Source organism: Eretmochelys imbricata, chromosome 7 (assembly GCF_965152235.1).
Source record: "Eretmochelys imbricata isolate rEreImb1 chromosome 7, rEreImb1.hap1, whole genome shotgun sequence".
Lineage (NCBI taxonomy): Eukaryota > Metazoa > Chordata > Testudines > Cheloniidae > Eretmochelys > Eretmochelys imbricata.
Window position 1 is genome coordinate 116,125,458 of NC_135578.1, and position 27,378 is coordinate 116,152,835.

The 27,378-nt window shown below is 41.5% G+C and overlaps 1 protein-coding gene across 2 annotated transcripts in view; it reads right to left on the minus strand.

Annotated features, from left to right (window-relative positions):
* SHOC2 (SHOC2 leucine rich repeat scaffold protein) overlaps positions 1 to 27,378 on the minus strand; it is a 107,430-nt gene that overhangs the window by 48,093 nt on the left and 31,959 nt on the right. For both annotated transcript variants that reach the window (XM_077823168.1, XM_077823167.1), the window contains exon 2: positions 7,801 to 8,745. In XM_077823168.1, coding sequence (XP_077679294.1) covers positions 7,801 to 8,503 — 703 coding nt within the window. In that variant the 5' untranslated portion in view covers positions 8,504 to 8,745. The remainder of the gene's footprint in view (positions 1 to 7,800; positions 8,746 to 27,378) is intronic.

Here is a 27,378-nt window from a genome sequence, read left to right on the forward strand (position 1 = left end):
AAGTAATCGTATAACTTCAGCACAAAATACTTCCCTCTCCCTCCTTCCCCCCCATTGGATTTGAGTGCATCATTATAGTGGTTAGAATAAGCCTTTTACTGTTTATTTCTGACCGTGCTAAGGAACAGATGAGAACTACAAGCTAATGGTTTTGATTAATAAATGTCATTTATGTGAAAAATGTACCGAATAGAAAGAATTTAGCCTTTTAGGTGAATGGTCACAGTTATAATTGTTTTATCATTTTTCTGTACAATGGTTACAGCATTTGTATAAATGGAGTTCATGCATATTTTAAGAGAACTCGAATAATATTTTCTTCGAGTTTAATTTAGGATCTTCTTAACTTATAACATGAATTAATTACAGCACTCAACAGGAAGGAAGGAGGGTACACTAAAACCCCAAAATTGTTTCCCCACCTGAAACCTGAGGTAAAGGGTGCTTGTACAAGTGCACCATGTAACAAAAGAAATCAATTACTTTCAAGTGAAGGTTGAAAAATTCAGGAAAGTTAGGAAATTTTCAGTTAATGTCCTCACACCAATTTCCCAAGCAACACCACACGTTGGTTGCAGTTAGAATTCCTGAAATGGAGAAGGGGGTTCCTGTCCACAGTTAATACAAAATAAATAAATTCCCCTGTATTGTCAGATCCGCTGAAAGGGGGAAATGAAATGGACGATAGTACTGGGCAGCCCTTGAACTGAAGTGTCATTGAATAGTGGGACATAGTATTATGAGATGGAGCTAGGAGGAGGACTGGCTATACCAGTGCAGCTGCTACACCAACTGTCTATACTAGTGGAGACTGAACAGGTGCAAGCAGAGACTGTATGTAAACTAAATGCAAAGTGGTGTAAAAACCATAGGATGGTCCCAACATCTTGGTGAATTTTGTGTATGAGCAGAAGAGACATTCCAGGTCTAGAGTAAGCAGACCCTATGATTCCCAGAACTCCAATCCAAAAATATTTCCCTTGCAGCACAGACCAGACCAGCTTCAGCCTAGCATAAAGACTGCATTCACAAAGAAAACAGTATTTGGTCCCCTAAAGGAGAGAAGATAGGTAACAGCAATTTAAATTGTGTTGAAAATTTATTATTGATCTGTGTGCTAAACCAAAAAGTAGACATTTTATAAAATGCAACATTTTATCTCTGTAAAGATTAATATCAACATTTTTATGCAAGACATTTCTATACCACCAACATGAAAAAATGTAATAAAAAATGAGATCAAAGGAATGCACAAGGTTAGCCTAAGTAACAGGCTTGCAACCTGAAATGCTTTCTTGACTTTACCATCCAAGACTTTTCCTCTGGTTCTTCATACATCATGTGCACACAATCTGACTCACTGTTGCTTTTGCATTTTTCTGTCCCAATCTTCATCATTGTGACCTCAATGGAATAGAGATTTGCTAGAAATGGAGACTAAGCTGGAGGCCACCTTGGAGGCAGATTTCCACAGTTATTGTTAGGCAGTTTACGGAGCTCAGCATTAGCTATTGGCAGAAATATTTTTTCATTTGGTATCTTTCCCATGGGGAAGAACTAACGATTCAACAGCTAGGTGAAAAGAAAAAAAAGTTCTCCTTGGTGTCATCTTCCACAGCCATTTTACTGACCTTCATTTCTTTTGTTTCTGAGGCTAGAGCAGAACATAACTAAAGGCAAGATTTCAAGATTTGCACTAAACCAGGGTACGTCTATACTGCAATAAAAAATCCGGTGCACTGAGCCTCAGCGCTCAGAGCAACTGACTTGGGCAGGTAAGGCTGCTGGACTAAATACAGACATTTGGGCTCAAATGGAGCATGGGTCTGAAACCCACTCCCATCATGAGACTCCAGCCTGAGCCTGGATGTTTACACTGCAATTTTTAGGCCTGCAACCCGAGCCCCATGAATCTGAGTCAGCAGAAGGGCTATGGCAGCTGCCCCATGGATCTTTAATTGCAATGTAGACCTACCCCTGTATCCTACCAAAAAATGGAAATGCAACACTAGTGAGGGATACAGAAAGGAATATAAATTATAGCAAGTAAAATGTAAGGTGGAAATTTGAAGTTAAGAGTAATTTTGAAGAGCAAGTAACCAAAAGCCTCCTAATTTTAGGTCCTTCATAAAAATAAACAAAGCAATCTTTAAGCCTATTTAGAAGCAAAAAAACTGCTGAGTCTACTGGAGCATAGGAAGCAATTAAGAAAGACAAGGATATTGCAGAGAAACTAAGTTATTTCTTTACATCAGTCCTCAAATACAAGATGTTGGGGAAATAACTATTCAGAATCTACTTTTTCAGGTAATAAAGAAAAAGTACTGCCAGAAACTAAAGTGTCAAGAGAAGATGGTTCTGGAACAAGTTTTAAAGGCAACAGGTCACCAGAACCAGATGGTATACACCCAGCACTTCTGACTGAACTACAGGGTAGCAAATGAACTTAAGTTAAGTTACTTAAAAGGTATTAGATGATCCTGGGAAGTACAGAGCAGCAAAACAGTAATACAGCAATAGTTAAATTAACTAAAATGGCCATTATAATAGAACTATTAAACTGCTTACATACAGTAGAACCTCAGAGTTACAAACACCTTGGGAACGGAGGTTGTTCGTAACGCTGAACAAAATGTTATGGTTGTTCTTCCAAAAGTTTACAACTGAACAATGACTTAACAGCTTTGAACCTTTACTATGCAGAAGAAAAATGCTGCTTTTCCTAGTAGTCTACGTTTGACACAGTATTATACTGTATTTGCCTTTTTTTTTTTTTTGGGGGGGGGGGGGGTGGGGGGGAAGCTCTGCTGCTGCCTGATTGCATACTTCTGGTTCCAAATGAGGTGTGTGGTTGACCGGTCAGTTCATAACTCTGGTGTTTGTAATTCTGAGATTCTACTGTACATGTGATATGACAGCGACAAATCAGCATTTGTTAAAGAAAGAAAGCTGTTAAAGAAAATCTCAAACCAATTGACATGATTTATTTGTATGCAGTGTATGTAGCTGTAGCCACGTTGTGATTTGTTTAAGACTTTTAAAAAGACTTCGACAAATACCCTAACAAGACTCCTTTGGGGGAGAAGGGATAAAGAAGGGTCGCAAGAATTAGTTTGGGAAAACTTTCTTTCGGGGTAAGAAAATTGTGCATTTGCATTTAGGATGGGATTGTGGAGAGCATTTGGGAGAGAGAGAGAGAGAGTGTTGTAGGCAGGTTATAATTTTGCAATGGAGAAATTCTCTCACCCTACAGGGAGCATAACAAAAGATCTGCTTCAGGGCCTGGGGAGAACAGCTCCACCAGACACAAATGAACCATCATCATTATTAGGGAAGAAGAAAGATGAGGGTGGAGTAAAAAACGGGTGAAGTAGTTAGTGATGAGTACACAAATGAAAATATAAATAATTCATTTTTGATGCGGTACTGTAGGCAGGCCACCAAGGACCTGTCTCATTCTGTCTATGAGGCACCTAGCATACTTTTGTGTTCTGCGTAAATACTAATTTGACTATATTTACAAAGTCCTTTTGCCTCTGAACGTGTGATCTGAGAATATTCCAGGAATGATATTTCTTTGGTACTATGAACATTTTATGGTATTGTAGAAGTAAAAAGTGGAGGGAGGTGGGGAAGAGAATAATGGTAACAAATGAAAGAGGTGATCAAATTATGACACAAAGCACCTGATTCTGAGAAGTGGTTCCTTGTTTTGACAATTCATAGCATTGTGAACAGCTAGATACTTGATTTGAGGATTCAATCAGGTAGTTAGACATTATGTGCTATAAGAAAAGGAGTACTTGTGGCACCTTAGAGACTAACCAATTTATTTGAGCATGAGCTTTCGTGAGCTACAGCTCACTTCATCGGATGCATACTGTGGAAACTGCAGAAGACATTATATACACACACAGAGACCATGAAACAATACCTCCTCCCGCCCCACTGTCCTGCTGGTAATAGCCTATCTAAAGTGATCATCACGTTGGGCCATTTCCAGCACAAATCCACGTTTTCTCACCCTCCACCCCCGCACACACAAACTCACTCTCCTGCTGCTAATAGCTTATCCAAAGTGACCACTCTCTCTACAATGTGCATGATAATCAAGGTGGGCCATTTCCAGCACAAATCCAGGTTTTCTCACCCCCCCACCCCGATACACACACAAACTCACTCTCTTGTGTGTGTATGGGGGTGGGGGGGTGAGAAAACCTGGATTTGTGCAGGAAATGGCCCACCTTGATTATCATACACATTGTGAAGAGAGTGGTCACTTTGGATGGGCTATTACCAGCAGGAGAGTGAGTTTGGGGGGGAGGGGGGGGCGGAGGGTGAGAAAACCTGGATTTGTAGGGAGAGTGGTCACTTTGGATAAGCTATTACCAGCAGGAGAGTGAGTTTGTGTGTGTGGTTTTTGGAGGGGGGGTGAGGGGGTGAGAAAACCTGGATTTGTGCAGGAAATGGCCCACCTTGATTATCATACACATTGTGAAGAGAGTGGTCACTTTGGATGGGCTATTACCAGCAGGAGAGTGAGTTTGGGGGGGGGGGGGGGGGGGCGGAGGGTGAGAAAATCTGGATTTGTGCTGGAAATGGCCCAACTTGATGATCACTTTAGATAAGCTATTACCAGCAGGACAGTGGGGCGGGAGGAGGTATTGTTTCATGGTCTCTGTGTGTGTATATAATGTCTTCTGCAGTTTCCATGGTATGCATCCGATGAAGTGAGCTGTAGCTCACAAAAGCTCATGCTCAAATAAATTGGTTAGTCTCTAAGGTGCCACAAGTACTCCTTTTCTTTTTGCGAATACAGACTAACACGGCTGTTACTCTGAAACCTATCATTATGTGCTATGAAGTACACCCACAAAAATCACAATTTGCACTGAAACCTATATATAATTAGAATCATACAGTGCTTCTGGCGAACAGAGCAGGAAAAACCCATTTTAGCATCCTTTGGTACACATTCCAATAAATTCAGTAAAATAGTCAAGTTTTGCTGTTACTTTATAGAGCGGACTTCAAAGTGGGATGGCAGTCAAATGCAGCTCAGTAAAAATGGCACACACCAATTCAACATTTTTGCACACTGGGTTTGAATCAGTTTGGTTTACTTTACTTTCAAAATTTTCACTCCTATGGGCATAGAGCCTATAAAGCTCTGGAAGAGCAAGATAGTTTCTATTCTGCCTTGCACACAGTGAACTAAATAATCACTTAGGTACTGATGGAAGAACCTTTGTTACTGGTGATAATTTAAAAGGGGAATGGGAAACAGTTTGATTTTCAGATTGATTCTGCAGAACTAGCAATTGGAAAAAAATAATCTGATTTCTAATGTGGGCACATTTGAAGTACATTTTGATAAATATGCAATCTTAATGTTTTTACATTTTTTATTTTCTAAGTATTAGGATGCTGCAATATGACTACTGTTTAGCATTTTTTCTACAAAGAGGTCAGAGTTCACGTAGTCCTGTCCTATTTTCCCTTTTCTAAATTCATATTATTCTTAAAACAAACCTCACCAATTCAGCTAAAATCTTTGTTACGTTTAATTTTAAGCAGTACCCCTCTTTCAGAAGGCTTAGATTTCAAGATAATGCACACTGTGGCAAATCAATACAGTTTTAAAAAGGCTTTCAATAACACAATCATATCACCCATGCAGTTTTGCACACAACACTTTTTTCAAAGATATATTTACTTTTAATTAGGTGTTTTGTTTTATTTATTAGAAACCTGTTTTACAGACCAACAATCTCCTGAAGTCTTCATCATGAAGCCATCACAGTTATGAACTTTAAGGATATCTCTACTTGACTGAAGAGAAGGCTATCACAATCCCCCATGCATCATGATAGTAGACAATGAAATTTCAGTTTCATGACATAATTCTACCCAGCCACCTTTGGTTTTTTTTAATACCGCCTCTCACTGTAGCATATTAGCAATATTCCCGCCTTTTATGCAGCAGATTAGGATTCTATTCCCTGTCCAGGCCAACACTCTGTAAAACACACTCATTACCACAGGGATGAAACTCAGCACCTTTGGCATAGGATTCTACCAATTTAGCTAAACGAATTGGCAGCTGCAGTAGGGTCTTATTCTCCATGGACCAGCCACTAGCAAAACATACTTAGCCAGCATATTACGTAAATCTGCTTGTTAATATTTTTACCACCAGACATGAGAATCTTGACCCTTAGAACAATGTTATACTTAAAAAGTGAATCTGACTTGCACCATGTGATACTGTTTCATAAAAAGATAATGGTTCATTCTGCCTCCGGCTTTGGAACATAAATCTTGGACTATTTACAAACTGATATTACATTGCATTTATTATATATGTACTAGATCTCTATATATGAAAGGAAAGACTTAAAAGCATGTAAAGGGACTTATGTCAAATTTGGCCAAAAATATAGATTTTGAAAAAATAAGTACATTTGTAAAAGCTTAAAACCAATAAGAAATGCTTCAATGACATTTCTGAAAACTAACCAGAGGAAACAAATACATTTCTCTGCAATTCAAAAGATATGCACACTACATACTACCTAACAGTACAGCTTTGTGCTAGAATATACCTCCTTGAAATTGACTAGAAACTGATTACAAAAGTGAAACTGATTAGTCTTCTCATTGTTTAGGCTGACAGAAATGCTATAACTGAACATAAGTGAAAAACATAAGACTTTTTTTCAGTGCTAGGTTCTCAAATTTAGGTGCATATGCCTAACTTATACAGACAAACCAATTTTTTATTAACTGTAACCTGTTATATGCATTCTCATACAGCTGATTTGCACAGATCAGGTGAGCAAAAATTTGTAAGAGCCTAACTTTGAAAGCTAAAAATAATTTTTCATCTCTAATTCTTCACGTTATAAGTAAACTAAGTAAATATCTTCAGCTTAAATTTTTAAAACTGGAAATACACAAAAAAAATCTTGTGATATACTCACATGCACACACACTTCATGCATGTGCGTAAGTACTATAAGGTATTGCTTAAAACGGTTTTCTGAACAGAGACGCTTTCCTGAATCAAGGCCTGTTAGAAAGTGGTTCAAGAATTCCCGACTATCACTACATCAATCACTGCTCGAAATGACTAAACAACATTAACTGATACCCCATTTACTTTAAAGTTTGAAAGATAAGTCTGTGTAATAGCTTTAGAATAGTTATTTGTGAGTTATATACTTTTTCATTCATTCAAAAAATGTGTATACTTTAGCAATGATGCAAGCAATACCTGGTCACAACACTAAAAGATTCCATTTATAAATAAATTCATTAACTGTTTCATAAGCAGCTGATGTTTCATATATGGTTGACCAATTGTTATAGATTGTTACATTGTCCAATATGTTTCTTATAACTTTTGCTTATAACCATCCATAATGCATTTTATTGACGTGCTTGTAACCATCTATAACACTTCATATTCATGCCTGTAACATGCTTATAACATCTATCAATTATTTATTACCCTTTATAAATGGAACCTAAATATCAAATGTGACCCAACATCTTTTTTAATTAACAGATATACATACAATATATTGATTATACCTCAGCATAATCTAACATTGTGGTAACGTGGATGAGAGCCAAAGAAACTAATCTCAGATTCTTCTTGATGACGACGACGTTAAAAGGAGGCCAGTATCTATAAAAAATTTCATAAAGCAGGGATCTGTGTGTACCTACCTGCATTACAAAGTGAACTAAAAAAAAGATTTACCATAAACTTTAAATCACAGTGTAAATGCTTACCAATTTCAGCAGGTAGTTGCTTGATTTTGTTCTCTCGTATGCTAAGCATGGTGAGTTTTGACAAGCTTTTGATATCCTTTTCCACAGTAGTTATACGATTAAAGCGTAGATAAAGAGTGGCAAGAGAATTTAGCCTGTACACCACTGAAGGAATTTCTCTAAGTTTGTTATGCCGTAGATCAAGCATGCGCAGTTTCTTCAAGTTATCAAGAGAGTCAGGCAAACTGGTAAGTGAGTTCTCACTTAAAGCCAGTGTCATCAGATTCACAAGACAGCCCACCTCTGCAGGTAGAGACTGCAATTTGTTACTGTATAAATAAAGTTCCGTTAACTGTGTCAACTCTTTGATAGATGATGGAAGCATGTGTATAGACCTCTTGGACAAGTCCAAGCGCATTGAATTCTCTTCTCGGCATTTATTTAGCTCTTTGATCACCTCAGCATTGCTGGATTTTTTGCGAGCGGCTGGGGCTGGATTAGGTCGTTTTATTGTGTTGTCTACTGAAAAAGCTACCCCAGGCTGTGCACTACTGGAGTCCTTCTTTCCATCTTTGGCATCTTTCCCTTTGGTCTTAGGCTCTTTTTCTTTGCTTTCTTTTCCAAATCCTCCAGAGGCCTTAGCCTCCTTCTCCCGTTCCTTTGCCAATGGGACTTTTGGATCCTTCTCTTTACAGTCTTTTTCTTTTCCTAGATTACTACTCATGGTGATTCAATGTTTAGCAAGCACCACATGAAATCCACTTTTTTCAGTTAACAAAAAAACAATTAATTCACTGCCGAAAGTGCAAGGATCCTTAAAACACAAATATGTTGGCTTGAGGGACCAACTTCAGTTGAGTGATACCCATTTGCTACATATTGATTCTGAAGACACTTGTTCCTTTCCTGATACTGAAAGGTTCAACTTTAAGAGATCAGATGGTCAAATGCTCCTTATTAGAATTTCTGCAACACAAGAGAAAAAAATAAACCAATGTTAATGTAAATATAACTTTCTTTTAGCTCAAATATTGAGTATTTTGATAGCAAGCATGTGGATACTTAATCAGGTCTATAACTTCCCCATATATTTCATATGAAGAACCCAATCCTAATGTTCAAATCATAAGAACACTGCTTAGGAATGATTGGTATGTAACCTAACACTTAAATCAGCCTCTGTACCAGATGACTGGAGAATAGCTAATGTAATGCTGATTTTCATTTTAACAGGCTGGTAAACCTGACTTCAGCACCAGGCAAACTGGTTGAAACTATAGTAAAGAACAGAATTATCAGACACACAAATAAACACAATACGTTGGGGAGGAGACAACATAGCTTTCATAAAGGGAAATCATGCCTCACCAATCTATTAGAATCAACAACCATCTCTTAATGTCAACAAGCATGTGGACAAGGGTGATCCAGTGGATATACTGTACTTGGACTTGAGGAAAACCTTCGATAAAGTGCCTCATCAAAGGCTCTTAAGCAAAACAAGGTTAGTTTTCACAGTGTAAAGAGGTAAACAGTGGGGTCTCTCAAGGATCAGTATTGCGACCAGTGCTGTTCAACATACTAATAAATGATCTGGAAAAAATGGTAAACGAGTGACAAAATTTGCAGATGATACAAAATTACTCAAGATAGCTAATGCCAAAGCAGACTGTGAAGAGTTACAAAGAGATTTCACAAAACTGGATAACTGGTCAACAAAATGGCAGATGAAATTCAATGTTGATAAATGCAAAGTAATCCACATTGGAAAATATAATGCCAACTATACATACAAAATGATGGTCTAAATTAGCAGTTCCCACTCAAGGAAGATCTTGAGGGATCGGGGATAGGTCTCTGAAAACATCTGCTCAATGCACAACAGCAATCAAAAAAGTTAACAGAATGTTAGGAACCATTAGATTCATAGATTCATAGATACTAAGGTCAGAAGGGACCATTATGATCATCTAGTCCGACCTCCTGCACAATGCAGACCACAAAATTTCACCCACCCACTCCTGCGAAAAACCTCTCACTTATGTCTGAGCTACCGAAGTCCTCAAATCGTGGTTTAAAGACTTCAAGGAGCAGAGAATCCTCCTGCAAGTGACCCCTGCCCCATGCTACAGAGGAAGGCGAAAAACCTCCAGGGCCTCTTCCAATCTGCCCTGGAGGAAAATTCCTTCCCGACCCCAAATATGGCGATCAGCTAAACCCTGAGCATATGGGCAAGATTCACCAGCCAGATACTACAGAAAATTCTTTCCTGGGTAACTCAGATCCCATCCCATCTAATATCCCATCACAGGCCATTGGGCCTATTTACCATGAATATTTAATTACCAAAACCATGTCAGTGGGAGCCCTTCCATTTACTTCACTGGGCTATGGAAAACTCCCTATTTCCAGGACTAGCTCAGCCCCTAATTGTCCAGGCTGGCAGAGCCTAGGGACTCTAAAGCCCTGATCCTGTAAATTGTTCATGCAGAGCCCCAGCTGACGTCCATGTCTCTCTTGCTTGGAGCAGAGTTGTGTCCGTATGGATAAGTCTAAGAAGGCTGGAGGCAGAGGTGAAAGTAAGCCGATACGGTCTGGTACAGCTCTGCTGTGGTAGTGATGGCCGGAGCCCTGGGCCCTTTAAATCGCCTACAGAGCCCCGCTGCCAGAGCCCTGGAGTAATGGCGTCGGCCTGGGGCTCTGCAACTGCTACTCCTCCACTACTGCAACCGGAGCCCTGGGCCCTTTAAATCTCAGTTTAAAGGACCTGGGGATTTAAAGGCCTGCCTCTTCTGGTTGAGGCCCCCGCCCCCTTCTGGTTGAGGCCCCCGCCCCCTGCTCAGGACTCTGATGAACTGGTAAGTCCTTCAAATTATTTTCATCCCTGGCTGGAGGCTCACTCCTAGAGGCATGCAAGGAACAGAAATTCCATTTTGCAGAGGCTTTCAAGATTTTGGACAACTATTTTCATTCTAATTCAGGACGAAACCTGGAAATTTCAAATTTTTCTGTGAAAGAAAACTCCAGAAAACAAAGATCATTTTGGTCAATCAGAATGCTGTTGTTCCCCCAAATTTGATTTTGTTCGGCGCTTTTTTTTTTAATTATATATGTTGTATTATAATAAAATACAAAATAAATCATGTTGAAAGGAAAATTTAGGAAAGGGATAGAAAATATAATGCCACTCAAAAATCCATGACATTTCCGCACCTTGAAAACTGAGTGCACTTCTGGTTGACCCATCTCAAAAGAGAGAGATTAGAAATGGAAAAAGTACAGAGAAGGGCAACAAATATGTACAGGTTCCATAGGAGCAGAGATTAAAAAGACTAGGATTGTTCAGTTTAGAAAAGAGATGACTAAGGGGAGATATGATTGAGGTCTATAAAATCATGAATGGTGTGGAAAAAGTGAAGAAAGAAGAGATATTACCCTTTTACATAACACAACCACGAAGGGTCACCCAATGAAATTAATACGCAGCAGGTTTAAAACAAACATAAGGAAATACTTCTTCAAACAACGCACAGTCAACCTGTGGAACTCATTGCCAGGGATGTTGTGCAGGCCAAAAAGTATTAGATAAGTTCACGGAGTATAGGTTCATCAATGGCTATTAGTCAAGATAGTCGAAGACACAACCCCATGCTCTGGGTGTTCCTAAACCTGTGACGGCCAGAAACTGGGACTGGATGATAGGGGATGGATCACTCAATAACTGCCCTGTTCTGTTCATTTTCTCTAAAGCATCTGGCATCAGCTCCTGTCAGAAGACAGGCTATTGGGCTAGACAGATTATTGGGATTTGACCCAGTATGGCTATTCTTATGTTCTTGTGTAATGCTACTTGACTGTGGAAGAACTGACTATTAAATATAAGATGAAAAAGAGTAAGCTTCCATTTTTATATGTAATATTGCCTTCATTAAAGTTTATGGGTCACTTGTTCCTGTCACTAGAAGCTAATGCACAACTTTAGTATATTCCATTGATCAGCGTGTATGGCATATCTCCCTCTGTACCTGATCCACTGAGGATAAGGGCCCATGTTACAACTTTCATCCGAAGAGCCTTGTTCTTTTGTTCAAGCTGTAGAGACTCTTGTTTTCAACTCTAGAGACCCCGGTCTAAGCTCTGGTGTTAGCCAAGCTGGAGCCGTCAAGTTAATGTTTCATATCAAGAAATCTCTTCTAACCTATTCTGAACCACAATCCTCTCTATTCCTGCAATGCATTAAACAAAACTACCAACAGGTTTGTGGATTTTGAGATGCAAACAAGCAGTTGAAATTAGATTTGAAGTTCAAACAATCTTACCAAAACAAACAAACAAATACATAAATTAACCAAAAAAGTTTTGAAGGGATATAAGCCCTGATCTTTCTAGACAGGCAAACCTGCAATTAAGGTGGTAAGGAAGAAACCTCTCCTACAGGCAGGTTTATTCCATAACTGCTCGTTTCAGGATATTTTGCATCTTCCTCTAAAGCATCTGGTATTGGCTAAAAGATTTGAATGACCTCTGGTCTGAATCCTGTCCGGCAATTTCTATGTTCCTAAATAAATAGAATTATTAATAGTTCCAATTTGATTCAATCCTGTGACAATTATCAATCCTGTGAACCATCTGGTCATTTCAAAAAACTCACCACCAACACAATTTGAAGCTGCCCCTCAAATATAGGTCTATAAAAGACAATAAAATGTCATTTTTACCTTCAATGTTAACCTGCCCTTTTGCCTACAAAAGCAACATACCTTAAGAACATAAGAATGGCCATACTGGGTCAGATCAAAGGTCCATCTAGTCCAGTATCCTGTCTTCTGAAAGTGGCCAATGCCAGGTGCTCCAGAGGCAATGACCAAGTGATCCATCTTCTGTTGCCCATTCCCAGCTTCTGGCAAACAGAGGCTAGGGACACTATCCCTGCCCATCCTGGCTAACAGCCATTGATAGAATGATCCTCCATGAATTTATCTGGTTATTTTTTGAACCCTGTTATAGTCTTGGACTTCACAACATCCTCTGGCAAGGAGTTCCACAGGTTAACTGTGTGTTTTGTGTGTGTTCTGCAGTATTTGTTAATGAGGAGTTTCTTCGCATTCTACAAAAGGGTTTTGTTTGCCTCAACCACAAAAACCATTTTCATTCTTATCAACACCACGTTGGGAACTGTGGTCCCTTTCTGCCACTTATCTTCTGTACTAGTCCATATGGCCCACAATTACAGTCATAGCAAAATTAAATTTTATACCCTTAAGTAACTCATCAGTAAGAACTGAAGACACTGAAATCTTACAGCTAAATGCAAACTTCTATTAATGTTTAAAATACTCATTCACTTACTTATTATGAATAGGCATGCATGTGCGCGTGCAGTTTTTTTGTTTCCAAGAAGCCTCTGATATCAAAGTATGATCACTCACTAACCACCATTTTCAGTCACACCGAAGGAGTATCAAAGATGAAAAACAAATCCAGTCCTCTGCTCTGACTTGTTACTTCTATAGCATCATGCTTATGCATTACGCTGTCAAGTAATCTCTGTGCCTTAGTTTACAATGCTTTGGAGAACTTGGCTGAAATGTGCTAATAATAATACTTTGTAGTCTGTAAAGTGGATTAAATTTACAGTAGCCTACGTGATACCACATTAGTCTCACTTTAATGTACTCAATTGATCCTGTTTTCTTTTAATCCCTTTCTGGGTTCTAGTTTTTTGCCTTTACCAAAAAAAAAAAAAAGGATAATTCAGTTTGAACACTCTTATAATAGAAAGTATCTCCAATGTAGATTCCTCTGAATGTGGGCCAAATGGGGTCAAGGAACATCAGACACATTTTCCATTATAAAGACTCCTGCGTGACTTTTAAAATACCCAATAACCTGCATTTCCTTCTAGCATTGCAACCCCACTATGTTACATTTTAAACAAATTTTCAGCACTATATAATTTGTGTGCTTTTATGTGGGTAGTACAGGAAAGATATTGGCAGAATCCTCAATACACCCAAATCCAGGTGGAGCTTAGATGCCTCACTATCAGCTGACTAAAGAGTAAAGTCTCAAATGGCAGTTAACTTGTTTTCAGTACAGTTAGAATAGAATACAAACATTTTGAGGCATAAGTCACAATACTGTCAAATACTATTTCGAAGTTTTGATAAATATGGGAAACTATATAAATTTATTGTTAATAAAGGTCACTCAGGATCTAGGTCCCATTGCGCAAGATGCAGTAAAAGCCACACAGTTCTTGCTCCCCAAAAGAGCTTTCAATCTAATCAAATTTAAGACATGGCAAGTGTGTTTTGCCTAATATGTTATAGGCAACGCAAAAGAGGTGGCTCTCAAAGGTATCTGAAAGAGGGGATAGTTCAGGGAGTTTAGTGGGGATTGGTCCTGCTTTGAGCAGGGGGTTGGACTAGATGACCTCCTGAGGTCCCTTCCAACCCTGATATTCTATGATAGGACATTCTATGTGTAAGGGATGGCCTGACCTGAAGAGTCCAAATTATTATTATTTTTTATACATTTCAATTACCTATTAGCAATTAATCACAAGTGTACCATAAAATCATTTGTACTTGCTCAGTAACAGATTAAGGTTTTTTTACAAATATAAAACTATAATGAACATATACACATTTCCACCATTACAAAGGCTCTCCCACCCCCATTTTATCCCATTTTCACATCTGACACCTCTTTTTTTTTTGGGGGGGGGTGGGGGGTGTTCAGTATTCCTTTCTAAGATCAGAACAAGATAAAGGGTTACTACCAGAGAATTCAATCTTTCATAGCTTTTTTCAAAGCTGATGCTGTCTGCAGGCAGGCAGCTCTGCAACCAAACGACACGCAGAAATTTAAGACTAACGGCCAGATTCGCAGCACAAAACAGACATTCAAAACAGTAAATTAAAAGCACAGAATGGAAAAAGCTAAACGCTAAATTTATCTTATTTATTTTATTTTATTTTTTAAGTTTGAGAATGGAGGCTGTACTAGAAACATACTGCGTCTTTTCAGACCCTGTCTCTTCAAATTAAATGTTTCTCCTACTCCGAGAAAGATTTGCAACTAGCTCTTTCTAGACAAACTTAAAATTAACAGAGAGGAAGCAGTTACTGAGAAGTTCTTTGGACAGAACATGCCTCTGAAACCAGACTAGAGAACACAGAAATACTGTTAAGTCTGGAAACATGGTTCTACAGAAGATAAGAATAAGGAACTGAAGCTGACTACACAGCCACTTTTGCCTGGTATCTTACATACTGGTAGAGTGCCCAATGTAACAGGGCCTTGGATCCTGATGAGCCCTCTGGGATCTAGTTCTATAATTGTAGGTGGAGCTGGTAGCATCCCCTATTGTTAAGGTTGCTTAACACTTCCCCTTATAAGACCCAGTTTTCAGTTGGTTATAACTAGGGCCCGACCAAATTCACTTTCCATTCTGGTCAATTTCACAGACATAGGATTTTAAAAATAGTCAATATCCCAGTTTTAGATATTGAAGTCAGAAATTTCAGGGTGTTATAACCCTGGGGGTCCCGGCCTCAAAAAGGGTTGCTGCCTAGGCCAGTATCCTTTGTTCCTGTGAGGCTGGTCTGGGTTTGCCCATACATGCCCTGATGAGGTGTGAACTGCCCCTCTGTTCTTGGAGAGTTTTTGCCTGGGCTTGTTTTAATCCGTGAGGACACATTTTCAGCCACGTAACTATATACATGAAATTATAACCTATAACATTAGTATAACAACAATGCTCAGAGCATCATGAGGCTTCTGAAGACACCCGACATGACAAACTTTGCATTGGATACCACACAATCATTTTAAAAGAATGAACATGGGGGATGTAGGGAGTTCCCCGGAGGCACAGGGTGTCACAATGTGATCATAATTAAAAACTGAATCATAAAGCACCCACACCAGGGAGCCAAATTAAGGTTAATTTATACCTTTATAATAATTTAATTCTGGAATTTTTTAACTTTTGAATGCTTGAGTTTGCCACCTTAACAATGTTCTTTAAAATAGTTTGTGTGTGTAGAAATACAAATAGCTGACAATCTATATTGACAGTTGCAACAAAATTTGCATTTAGCAGGATTTTAGTCCTGCTATTTCACAACTTAAGGACTGAATTTAGCCATGAAAATTAATACAGTAACTTCAGGCTTTTTTCTTTTTTTGGTAAAGTTGGTCCCAATCTTCCAAACACTTACGCAAGTGAAGTGCTTTACATTCATGAGTAGTTCTACAGAATCTTGACTTCAATGGAGCATCATTCAAGTCAAAGAGAATACTCGTGCATAAATTCAGAAATTTATCTAAGTGCTTTTAGAATGGGGGACAGAACTACTAATTTTACAGAGGTAACACATATATTCACGTTTCATTCACATTTTTCAGATCCCTGTAGCTGAAGAACCAGAGTCACCACCAATTCTAAGCTGCACACAAACAAACATTCATATAACATTTCAAGGAGAGGATTTTTTCAGCTTTTAACACTTGACCTATTTTTAGCAAAGCAAAGTTGAACAGAACTGGCCAGCTCTGCCAGCTACTTCTAGTTTTCAATGCTGTTCAGACTATGTTCCTGATATACAGAGAAAAAGTAGGTTAGGTGATATCTTTCATTGGACCAGCTTCTGTTGGTGAACGAGACAAGCCTTCAGTCTTACACAGAGTTCTTCTTCAGGTCCTGATATACTGACATAGAATATTTTTAAAAACAATAATATTAGGTGATGAAGGGCCTAGGAGGAAACAGAGGGTTACTCTTGCATAGGTGGGGATACCAAGCAAAAAAAGAGTTTCAAGAGAGTTAAACAAAAATCTCTCTCATGGTATGTTCTGAATATTACTTTTAAAAAAAAATAGATTGTGAGACACTGATATTGGTTATTCGTAACTCAGAACATTGTTTTTCTTGTTTTATATGACCAAAATATATTTCCCAGAACTTTTTAATCTAGTTTAACTGTGGAAGTCCAGAAGGAGACACAATTAAACTCTTCTAAACTAAGTCATCTTTCTTTAGTGGTCTGAAAAAGGACTAATACCACTTAGTTCTTATATAGAATTTTTCATCTATAGATCTCAATGCACTTTACAAATGGAGGTCAGTTTCATTATCCCCATTTTATAGATTTGGAAACTACCTATCATACATGTTATTTGCTAAAAACTTTAAAGATTTATGGGTAAGAACATAAGAATGGCCATACTGGGTCAGACCAAAGGTCCATCCAGCCCAGTATCCTGTCTACCGACAGTGGCCAATACCAGGTGCCCCAGAGGGTGCGAACTTAACAGGTAATGATCTGATATGTATAAAAGCTAAATAAAAAAATGTTAATTGGATCTAAGTTACCTTTATTTCACAGTTCAGGAGTGGTGTAAACTTAGTGCCAGCTCTGATGCTTGTTTATGTGGTATAGTTCACTGAGACCGCTAAACTCATTTCATTCAAGCCAATGAACAGTGAGATGGTAACTTTCAGACTATATCAACCTGGTCTGAATTCAGTATGTAAACCTATGAGCTCCATGGCACAAACAAGCAGCAGCTTATGTCAGCACGCATCCAGCTCTGTGGGCTCATGTCAGGGGACAATGGGTTGGCTGAATGGACTGGCTAGGAAAACCAGTTCAACCAAATTTCTTTGCAGGGAACTCAAAGTGGGGAGTGGAAAATTCCCAGCTGCAGAACAAAGGAATCAAGTGTTGCTGGTAGAACATATTAATTTGAGAAACTCACTAACTCAGAAACAGGAAGCTTTCGTTTCAGAGTAGCAGCCGTGTTAGTCTGTATCCGCAAAAAGAACAGGAGTACTTGTTGCACCTTAGAGGCTAACAAATTTATTTGAGCATAAGCTTTCGTGAGCTTCAGCTCACTTCATCCGATGGAGTATTCCTTTTCTTTTGAGGAAGCTTTGGGTAGGACAGAAGAAGTGACAGGCATGCTTTCATGGGAAGGGAGAAGGTATGTTTTAAGTGCAGGAGTGGCCAAGATCAGAGAGAGCTGGCTGACCTAGAAAGGTTCCTTGATTCTGAAGAGAAATCCTGAGCTACAGGAGAAGGATCCCAGACACCCCAAACCCAAGAATTCTCTAGAGCCGTGAGGAAACTGAGACAGGGAAAATCTGTATAGGTGTGTGTTATTTTGTCTCAATATGTGCATTTCCCACACTGCTAGGTAAAGATTAAGTCGTGTTTTAGAATCCTGTGCAAAGTGTGCCTGTTAGCATTCACGGTTATGTCTCTCTGAAGAGTTAAATTGTAAACTTGGAGTGCCTACGGCTGGAGATCTAGGGAAAGGATGTGTTTAAGCTGCGGGGAAGCCTGATGGGTCAGCTCTACTCCCAGGGGATAGGCAGATGGAAAGCGGGGTCCTAGCTCTCAGGAGGAGGTGATATACAGAGGAGATGTACCCAGAGTATGCCGAGAGACACCAAGCCAGGGACAGTGCTTGGACTCTGTTCACACTTCTCAGACAAAGCCCAAGAGGCCCAACGGGCTGTGAGTGTCACATTACAATGCCTCAAATTTCAAAACATTTCAGCCCACTACAGGATCCTTTATATATCATCAATTCCATATTAAAAGCCTAACAAGCAAAGCCAAAATGAAGGAAGAGTTATAATGAAAACAATAAATAATAGTAGAAAGGCACCAGTGTATTAACATATATTATACATTCACATCTTTCTACTAAACACTGGTTTCTATATTTTCACTTCTGTCCTTTCTGGATTATCATCTTGCATGGTCAACATACAATATTCCAGTCTTAAAATACCATTTTGTATTGGTTTGCAAAAAATACCAGAACCCCTTTTCTGTGTATTTAGCATCTAACTCCTGAAAGCAGCTTGTATTAATACGTAGACTGGTAGCTTCTGCACATGTGGTTCCTCAACATGTACATTTTGAGTGTTCTCACTGTCGCCATGGTAATGTGTAGTGCCACCAGACAGTGTAATCTTGCATAAATTATGAAACCTGAAAACTACAAATTGTCATGTGAAGTGAGTTTGAGCCCCAAACTCACTTCATCAGGGACACGACACAGTGCCGCGTGAAACTTAAGGAGCTCAGACAAGCGTACCAGAAAACCAAAGAATCAAACAGACTCTCCGGGACAGAGCCCCAGACATGCCGCTTCTATGCTGAGCTACACACAATTCTAGGGGGGGCAGCCACCACTACCCCACCCCTGTCCATGGACTCCGATGATGGGGTACTCTCCACCATGCCTGAGGATTTTGCAGATGGGGAAGATGAGGAAGAGGAGGACGATGAGCTTGGGAGAGCACGCAGCACACTGTTCTCCCCGACAGCCAGGATCTTTTTATCCCCGTGACTGAAATACCCTCCCAAACCAACGAAGCCAGAGAAGGGACCTCTGGTGAGTGTACCTTTTAAAATATAATACATGTTATAAAAGCAAGCGTTTTTTAATGATTAAGTAGCCCTGAGGACTTGGGATGCATTCGTGGGCAGGACTGCTACTAGAAAAGTCCGTTAACGTGTCTGGGGATGGAGTGGAAATCTACCTGTAACAAAACCAACCTGACCTCCTTCTTTGAGAAAGTAACAGATTTTTTAGACAAAGGAATCATAGAATATCAGGGTTAGAAGGGACCTCAGGACGTCATCTAGTCCAACTCCCTGCTCAAAGCAGGACCCATCCCCAATTAAATCATCCCAGCCAGGGCTTTGTCAAGCCTGACCTTAAAAACTTCAAAGGAAGGAGATTCTACCACCTCCCTAGGTAACGCATTCCAATGTTTCACCACCCTCCGAGTGAAAAAGTTTTTCCTAATATCCAACCTAAACCTCCCCCACTGCAACTTGAGACCAATACTCCTTGTCCTGTCCTCTTCTACCACTGAGAATAGTCTAGAACCATCCTCTCTGGAACTACCTCTCAGGTAGTTGAAAGCAGCTATCAAATCCCCCCTCATTCTTCTCTTCTGCAGACTAAACAATCCCAGTTCCCTCAACCTCTCCTCATAAGTCATGTGTTCCAGACCCCTAATCATTTTTGTTGCCCTTCGCTGGACTCTCTCCAATTTATCCACATCCTTCTTGTAGTGTGGGGCCCAAAACTGGACACAGTACTCCAGATGAGGCCTCACCAATGTCGAATAGAGGGGGACGATCACGTCCCTCGATCTGCTCGCTATGCCCCTACTTATACATCCCAAAGTGCCATTGGCCTTCTGGCAACAAGGGCACACTGCTGACTCATATCCAGCTTCTCATCCACTGTCACCCCTAGGTCCTTTTCCGCAGAACTGCTGCCTAGCCATTCGGTCCCTAGTCTGTAGCTGTGCATTGGGTTCTTCCGTCCTAAGTGCAGGACCCTGCACTTATCCTTATTGAACCTCATCAGATTTCTTTTGGCCCAATCCGCCAATTTGTCTAGGTCCCTCTGTATCCTATCCCTGCCCTCCAGCGTATCTACCACTCCTCCTAGTTTAGTATCATCCGCAAATTTGCTGAGAGTGCAATCCACACCATCCTCCAGATCATTTATGAAGATATTGAACAAAACCGGCCCCAGGACCGACCCCTGGGGCACTCCACTTGACACCGGCTGCCAACTAGACATGGAGCCATTGATCACTACCCATTGAGCCCGACAATCTAGCCAACTGTCTACCCAACTTATAGTGCATTCATCCAGCCCATACTTCTTTAACTTGCTGACAAGAATACTGTGGGAGACCGTGTCAAAAGCTTTGCTAAAGTCAAGAAACAATACATCCACTGCTTTCCCTTCATCCACAGAACCAGTAATCTCATCATAGAAGGCGATTAGATTAGTCAGGCATGACCTTCCCTTGGTGAATCCATGCTGACTGTTCCTGATCACTTTCCTCTCATGTAAGTGCTTCAGGATTGATTCTTTGAGGACCTGCTCCATTATTTTTCCGGGGACTGAGGTGAGGCTAACTGTCCTGTAGTCCCCAGGATCCTCCTTCTTCCCTTTTTTAAAGATTGGCACTACATTAGCCTTTTTCCAGTCATCTGGGACTTCCCCCATTCGCCACGAGTTTTCAAAGATAATGGCCAATGGCTCTGCAATCACAGCCGCCAATTCCTTTAGCACTCTCGGATGCAACTCGTCCAGTCCCACGGACTTGTGCACGTCCAGCTTTTCTAAATAGTCCCTAACCACCTCTTTCTCCACAGAGGGCTGGCCATCTAATCCCCATGTTGTGATGCCCAGCGCAGCAGTCTGGGAGCTGACCTTGTTAGTGAAGACAGAGGCAAAAAAAGCATTGAGTACATTAGCTTTTTCCACATCCTCTGTCACTAGGTTGCCTCCCTCATTCAGTAAGGGGCCCACACTTTCCTTGGCTTTCTTCTTGTTGCCAATATACCTGAAGAAACCCTTCTTGTTACTCTTGACATCTCTTGCTAGCTACAGCTCCAGGTGCGATTTGGCCCTCCTAATTTCATTCCTACATGCCCGAGCAATATTTTTATACTCTTCCCTGGTCATATGTCCAACCTCCCACTTCTTGTAAGCTTCTTTTTTATGTTTAAGATCTGCTAGGATTTCACCGTTAAGCCAAGCTGGTCGCCTGCCATATTTACTATTCTTTCGACTCATCGGGATGGTTTGTCCCTGTAACCTCAACAGGGATTCCTCACCTGGAATACTGTGTGCAGTTCTGGTCTCCCATGTTTAAGAAGGATGAATTCAAACTGGAACAGGTACAGAGAAGGGCTACTAGGATGATCCGAGGAATGGAAAACTTGTCTTATGAAAGGAGACTCAAGAAGCTTGGCTTGTTTAGCCTCACTTAAAGAAGGTTGAGGGGAGATATGATTGCTCTCTGTAAATATATCAGAGAGATAAATACCGGAAAGGGATAGGAATTATTTAAGCTAGGTACCAATGCGGACACGAACCAATGGATATAAACTGGTCATTGGGAAGTTTAGACTTGAAATTAGACAAAGGTTTCTAACCATCAGAGGAGTGAAGTTTTGGAACAGCCTTCCAAGGGAAGCAGTGGAGGCAAAAGATCTATCTGGCTTTAAGATTAAACTCGATAAGTTTATGGAGGAGATGGTACGATGCCATAATATGATTTTGGCAATTAATTGATCTTTAAATATTCATGGTAAATAGGCCTAATGGCATGTGATGGGATGTTAGATGGGGTGGGATCTGAGTTACCCAGGAAAGAATTTTCTGTAGTATCTGGCTGGTGAATCTTGCCCATATGCTCAGGATTTAGCTGATCGCCATATTTGGGGGTCGGGAAGGAATTTTCCTCCAGGGCAGACTGGAAGAGGCCCTGGAGGTTTTTCGCCTTCCTCTGTAGCATGGGGCACGGGTCACTTGCTGGAGGATTCTCTGCTCCTTGACGTCTTTAAACCATGATTTGAAGACTTCAATAGCTCAGACATAGGTGAGAGGTTTTTTGCAGGAGTGGGTGGGTGAGATTCTGTGGCCTGCGTTGTGCAGGAGGTCGGACTAGATGATCATAATGGTCCCTTCCGACCTTAGTATCTATGAATCTATGAAGCTCTCCTGGAGATACTCTAAAAGCCTTTGCAGGAGGTTTCTGGGGAGAGCAGCTTTATTCCGTCCTCCATGGTAGGATACTTTACTACGCCATGCTAGTAGCAAGTAATCTGGTATCATTGCATGACAAAGCCTGGCATCGTATGGTCCTGGTGTTTGCTGGCATTCAAGCAACATCCATTCTTTATCTCTCTGTGTTATCCTCAGGAGAGTGATATCATTCATGGTAACCTGGTTGAAATAGGGGAATTTAATTAAGGGGACATTCAGAGGTACCCGTTCCTACTGGGCTGTTTGCCTGTGGCTGAAAAGAAATCCTCCCCGCAGCTAGCCATGCAGTGTGTGGGGGGAGGAGGGCATTGGCGCTGAGCTGTTCACATTTGGCTAGCAGGGATTTTCCCTGATACCAGCCAAGCAGTGGGGGGAGAGGAAAAGCCATCATCCCAGAGAATTGGATGGGGGGAGGGGATTAGTTTGGTTTCTGCTGCTGCACGTTAACAGGAAAACCGCAGCACTAAATGGCCAACTCAATGGGCTTTGCTTGGTATGGGAAAGGAGGGCGCTGCTGTTATGAACTTGCAGAAGCCGAAAGACTAAGGCTTACCATGGCCGCCTGGAAGCTGAATTCTGTTGCCCGGCACTGCATGTGTGATCTCTAACACCAAAGTCATAGGCGCTCAATATATAGGCGCTCAATATAAGATGCAAAATGCGACCTTGTACCAAAATCACATGTGCTATGTAATGTGAATAGTGTTGTTCACCGTGAAAGAGTATAGCCATTGTTCTGTAAACTGTATCTTTTTAAATACTTCACTCCTTTTTTTTCCTCCAGCAGCTGCAAATGTTTCAAGCCTCCCTCCTCCGTCCCAAAGGCTCTCTCAGATAAGGCGGCGAAAAAAATGCACACGCAATGACATGTTCTCTGAGCTCATGCAGTCGTCCAGCACTGACAGAGCTGTGTGGAGGGACACAATAGCAGAGTACAGGACAGTGGCCGATGAACGTGAGGAGAGGTGACGGCAGGAAGATCAGAGAAGGCATGAGGCAACGCTGGGGCTACTGCAGGATCAAACGGACATGCTCCAGTGTCTGGTGGAGGTTCAAGAACGGCAGCAGGATCACAGACTGCCGCTGCAGCCCCTGCTTAACTGCCTTCCCTCCTTCCCAAGTTCCATAGTCTCCCCACCCAGACACCCAAGAACGCAGGGAGGGAGGCTCCGGGCACCCAACCACTCCACCCCAATGGACAGCCCAAGCAACAGAAGGCTGGCATTCAACAAGTTTTAAAGTGGCCTTTTCCTTCCCTCCTACCCTCCTCCCACACCCCACCCAGGCTACCTTGTGAGTTATCTCCCTATTTTTATAATCAATTAATAAAGAATACATGTTTTTTAAATGATAGTGACTTTATTTCCTTTGCAAGCAAGCTGTGATCGAAGGGGGGAGGGCGGGTGGCTTACAGAGAATTTAGAGGCAACCAAGGAGGCGGGTTTTCATCAAGGAGAAACAAACGGAAGTGTCACACAGTACCCTGGCCAGCCATGAAACTGGTTTTCAAAAGCTTCTCTGATGCACAGCGCTTCCTGCTGTGCTCTTCTAACTGCCCTGGTGTCTGGCTGCGCATATTCAGCAGCCAGGCAATTTGCATCAACCTCCCACCCAGCCATAAACGTCTCCCCCTTACTCTCACAGAGATTGTGGAGCACACAGCAAGCAGCAATAACAATGGGAATATGGGTTCGCTGAGGTCTGAGCGAGTCAGTAAACGTCCAAATGCACACTCTACCACCATTCTGCACTTGCTCAGCCTACAGTTGAACAGCTCCTTACTACTGTCCAGGGTGCCTGTGTACGGCTTCATGAGCCGGGGCATTAAGGGGTAGGCTGGGTCCCAAAGGATAACTATAGGCATTTCAACACCCCCAACAGTTATTTTCTGGTCTGGGAAGTATATCCCTTCCTGCAGCCGTTTAAACAGACCAGAGTTCATGAAGACACGAGCGTCATGAACCTTTCCCAGCCATCCCACATTGATGCTGGTGAAACATCCCTTGTGATCCACCAGTGCTTGCAGCACCATTGAAAAGTACCCCTTGCCGTTTATGTACCCCTCGCTGCCCTGGTGGTCTGGTCCCAAGACAGGGATATGCGTTCCGTCTATAGCCCCACCACAGTTAGGGAATCCCATTGCAGCAAAGCCATCCACTATGACCTGTACATTTTCCAGAGTCACTACCTTTGATAGCAGCAGCTCAATGATTGCGTTGGCTACTTGCATCACAGCATCCCCCACAGTACATTTGCCCACTCCAAATTGATTACCGACTGACCGGTAGCTGTCTGGCGTTGCAAGCTTCCACAGGGCTATTGCCACTCGCTTGTGAACTGTGAGGGCTGCTCTCATGTTGGTATTCTTGCGCTTCAAGGCAGGGGAAAGCAAATCACAAAATTCCATGAAAGTTCCCTTACGCTTGCGAAAGTTTCGGAGCCACTGGGAATCATCCCAGACCTGCAACACTATGCGGTCCCACCACACTGTGCTTGTTTCCCGGGCCCAGAATCAGCATTCCACAGCATGAGCCTGCCCCATTAACACCATGATCTCCAAATCGTGGGGGAACGCGGTTTTAGAGAAAAGCGTGTTCACGTCCTCATCACCATGCTTCCGTCGCCTCCTCACCTGGTTTTTCAGGTGCTGGTTCTGCATAAACTGCACCATAATGCGTGAGGTGTTTACAATGGTCATGACTGTTGCGGTGAGCTGAACGGGCTCCATGCTTGCTATGCTATGGCATCTGCTCCTGCTGGGGCAATCCAGGGAAAAGGGCGCAAAACGATTGTTTGCCGTTGCTCTAATGGAGGGAGGGGCGACCAACAACATGGCTTACCGGTTTGGCTTACAAGGAATTAAAATCAACAAAGGGGGTGGCTTTGAAAGAAACACAATACCCCCCTCAAGGATAGAACTCAAAACCTCAAGGATAGAACTCAAAACTGGGTTTAGCAGGCCGTTGATTTCATGGAGGGAGGGAGAAGAAAATGAATACAAAACAAATCTGGTCTATTTCTTGTTTTGATCCACTTCATCTATCTTTATACATCTTGCTGGCAGCAGACTGTGCAGTACGACCGCTAGCCATCATCATCTCCTGGGTGCTCGGCAGAAGACGGTGCAGTATGACTGCTGGCCATCATCATCTCCTGGCTACTCATTAAAAGACGGTGCGGTAGGACTGCTGGTAGGACTGAATCGCCATGAGACGAAACTTAAAAGGGTAATAACCTGGCTGAATCCCTCCCATGTTTGCCCAGGCGCCCCTGACCTCATCGAGGTCGGTTAAAAGAGCACCCTGGACTACATCGACAACAGCTACCAGTCATACTGCACTGTCTGCTGCCAAAAGGCAATAAGCTGCTGCTGTGTTGCAATGCAGTACTGCGTCTGCCAGCACCCAGGAGACATACGGTCACAGTTAGCTGAGCGGGCTCCATGCTCATGTGGTATGGCGCCTGCACAGGTAACCCAGGAAAAAAGGCACAAAATGATTGTCTGACGTTGCTTTCACGGAGGAAGGGCGGGAAGGGGGGCCTGACGATACGTACCCAGAACCACCCGCGACAATGTTTTAGCCCCATCAGGCATTGAACTCTACCCAGAATTCAAATGGGCGGCGGAGACTGCGGGAACTGTGGGATAGCTACCCATAGTGCAACGCTCCGGAAGTCGACGGTTGCCTCGGTACTGTGGACACACTCCACCAACTTCATGTACTTAGAGCATTTGTGTGGGGACACACACAATCGACTGTATAAAAATGCTTTCTACAAAACAGACTTCTATAAATTCAACCTAATTTCGTAGTGTAGACAAGGCCCAAGAACTAAAGAGGTATGAGTTATGTCTGTTCAGGCTACGGCCGAAGCACATTTAGGAGCATGGAGAACAAAACAGTGTACTGTCACTGCGTGTACTATACCTGCTTTATAAATACAAGACTTAAGAATTCAAAGCTTTATGTCACCTTTTACCATCGCAAAAGGTACAAACTCACATCTTTCAAGGAGACATCTATTAATTTCTCTTTCAAAGACGGCTACATTGCTGTAGCGAGGCTTTCCTTCCCTCCCTCTGTGGGGAAAAAAAAACAAACTTCACTACCACCACTTAATCACTAGAAGTTGCCCTGTTACCAGATTCTGCAATAATTATTCTTAAAAAGGCACTTACTATTTTGTTACTATTGAATATGAATTTCTCAAGTGGGAGCTATTTACATAAAGAAAAGGAGTACTTGTGGCACCTTAGAGACTAACAAATATATTTGAGCACAAGCTTCTCACTTCATCGGATGTATTTCATTGGTCTCCTTAGAGGAAGGATGTGGATACAGAGGGAACTTTGTTTAGCATGGAAGAGAACCCACGCTAAAGCAAGCAGTAGATAACCTTTCCTTTTGCTCATTCATTTCCCCTCAGGACCATAGCAATATACCAGAGGGTGAGTGAGGAAAGAAGAGGAAGAGAGGAGGTGATAATTATGTAATATATTCTCTATTATACACTTAATTTATTTGAAAACTGCCTTGCCACCTTCACAGCATAGGTACATAAACAATTTCTGAGACAAGATGAGTGAGATAATATTTTTTTATTGGACCAACTTCTGTTGGTGAGAGAGAAGCTTTTGAGCTTACACAGAGCTCGAAAGCTTGTCTCTCTCACCAACCCAAGTTGGTCCAATAAAAAAAAAATATTACCACACCCACCTTGTCTCTCTAAGATTCTGGGACTGATACGGCTACAACAATGCTGCAGACAAACAATTTCTGATCAGATATTGCTTGATGAATGCTGCAGCATCTTCCACCCAACTGACTCCTCTACCACCTGTCCATTTAGCATCCTCCTTTGGTTTCCACCAACACTGATTACAAATCTCTCCTCCAGAAAATTAAAAGCATATTTACTCTAAAATGTTTGGTTTCTCAATCTGAGTGTGTGATCTAACAAGCATCCTGTTTGCTCCAACCCAAAATA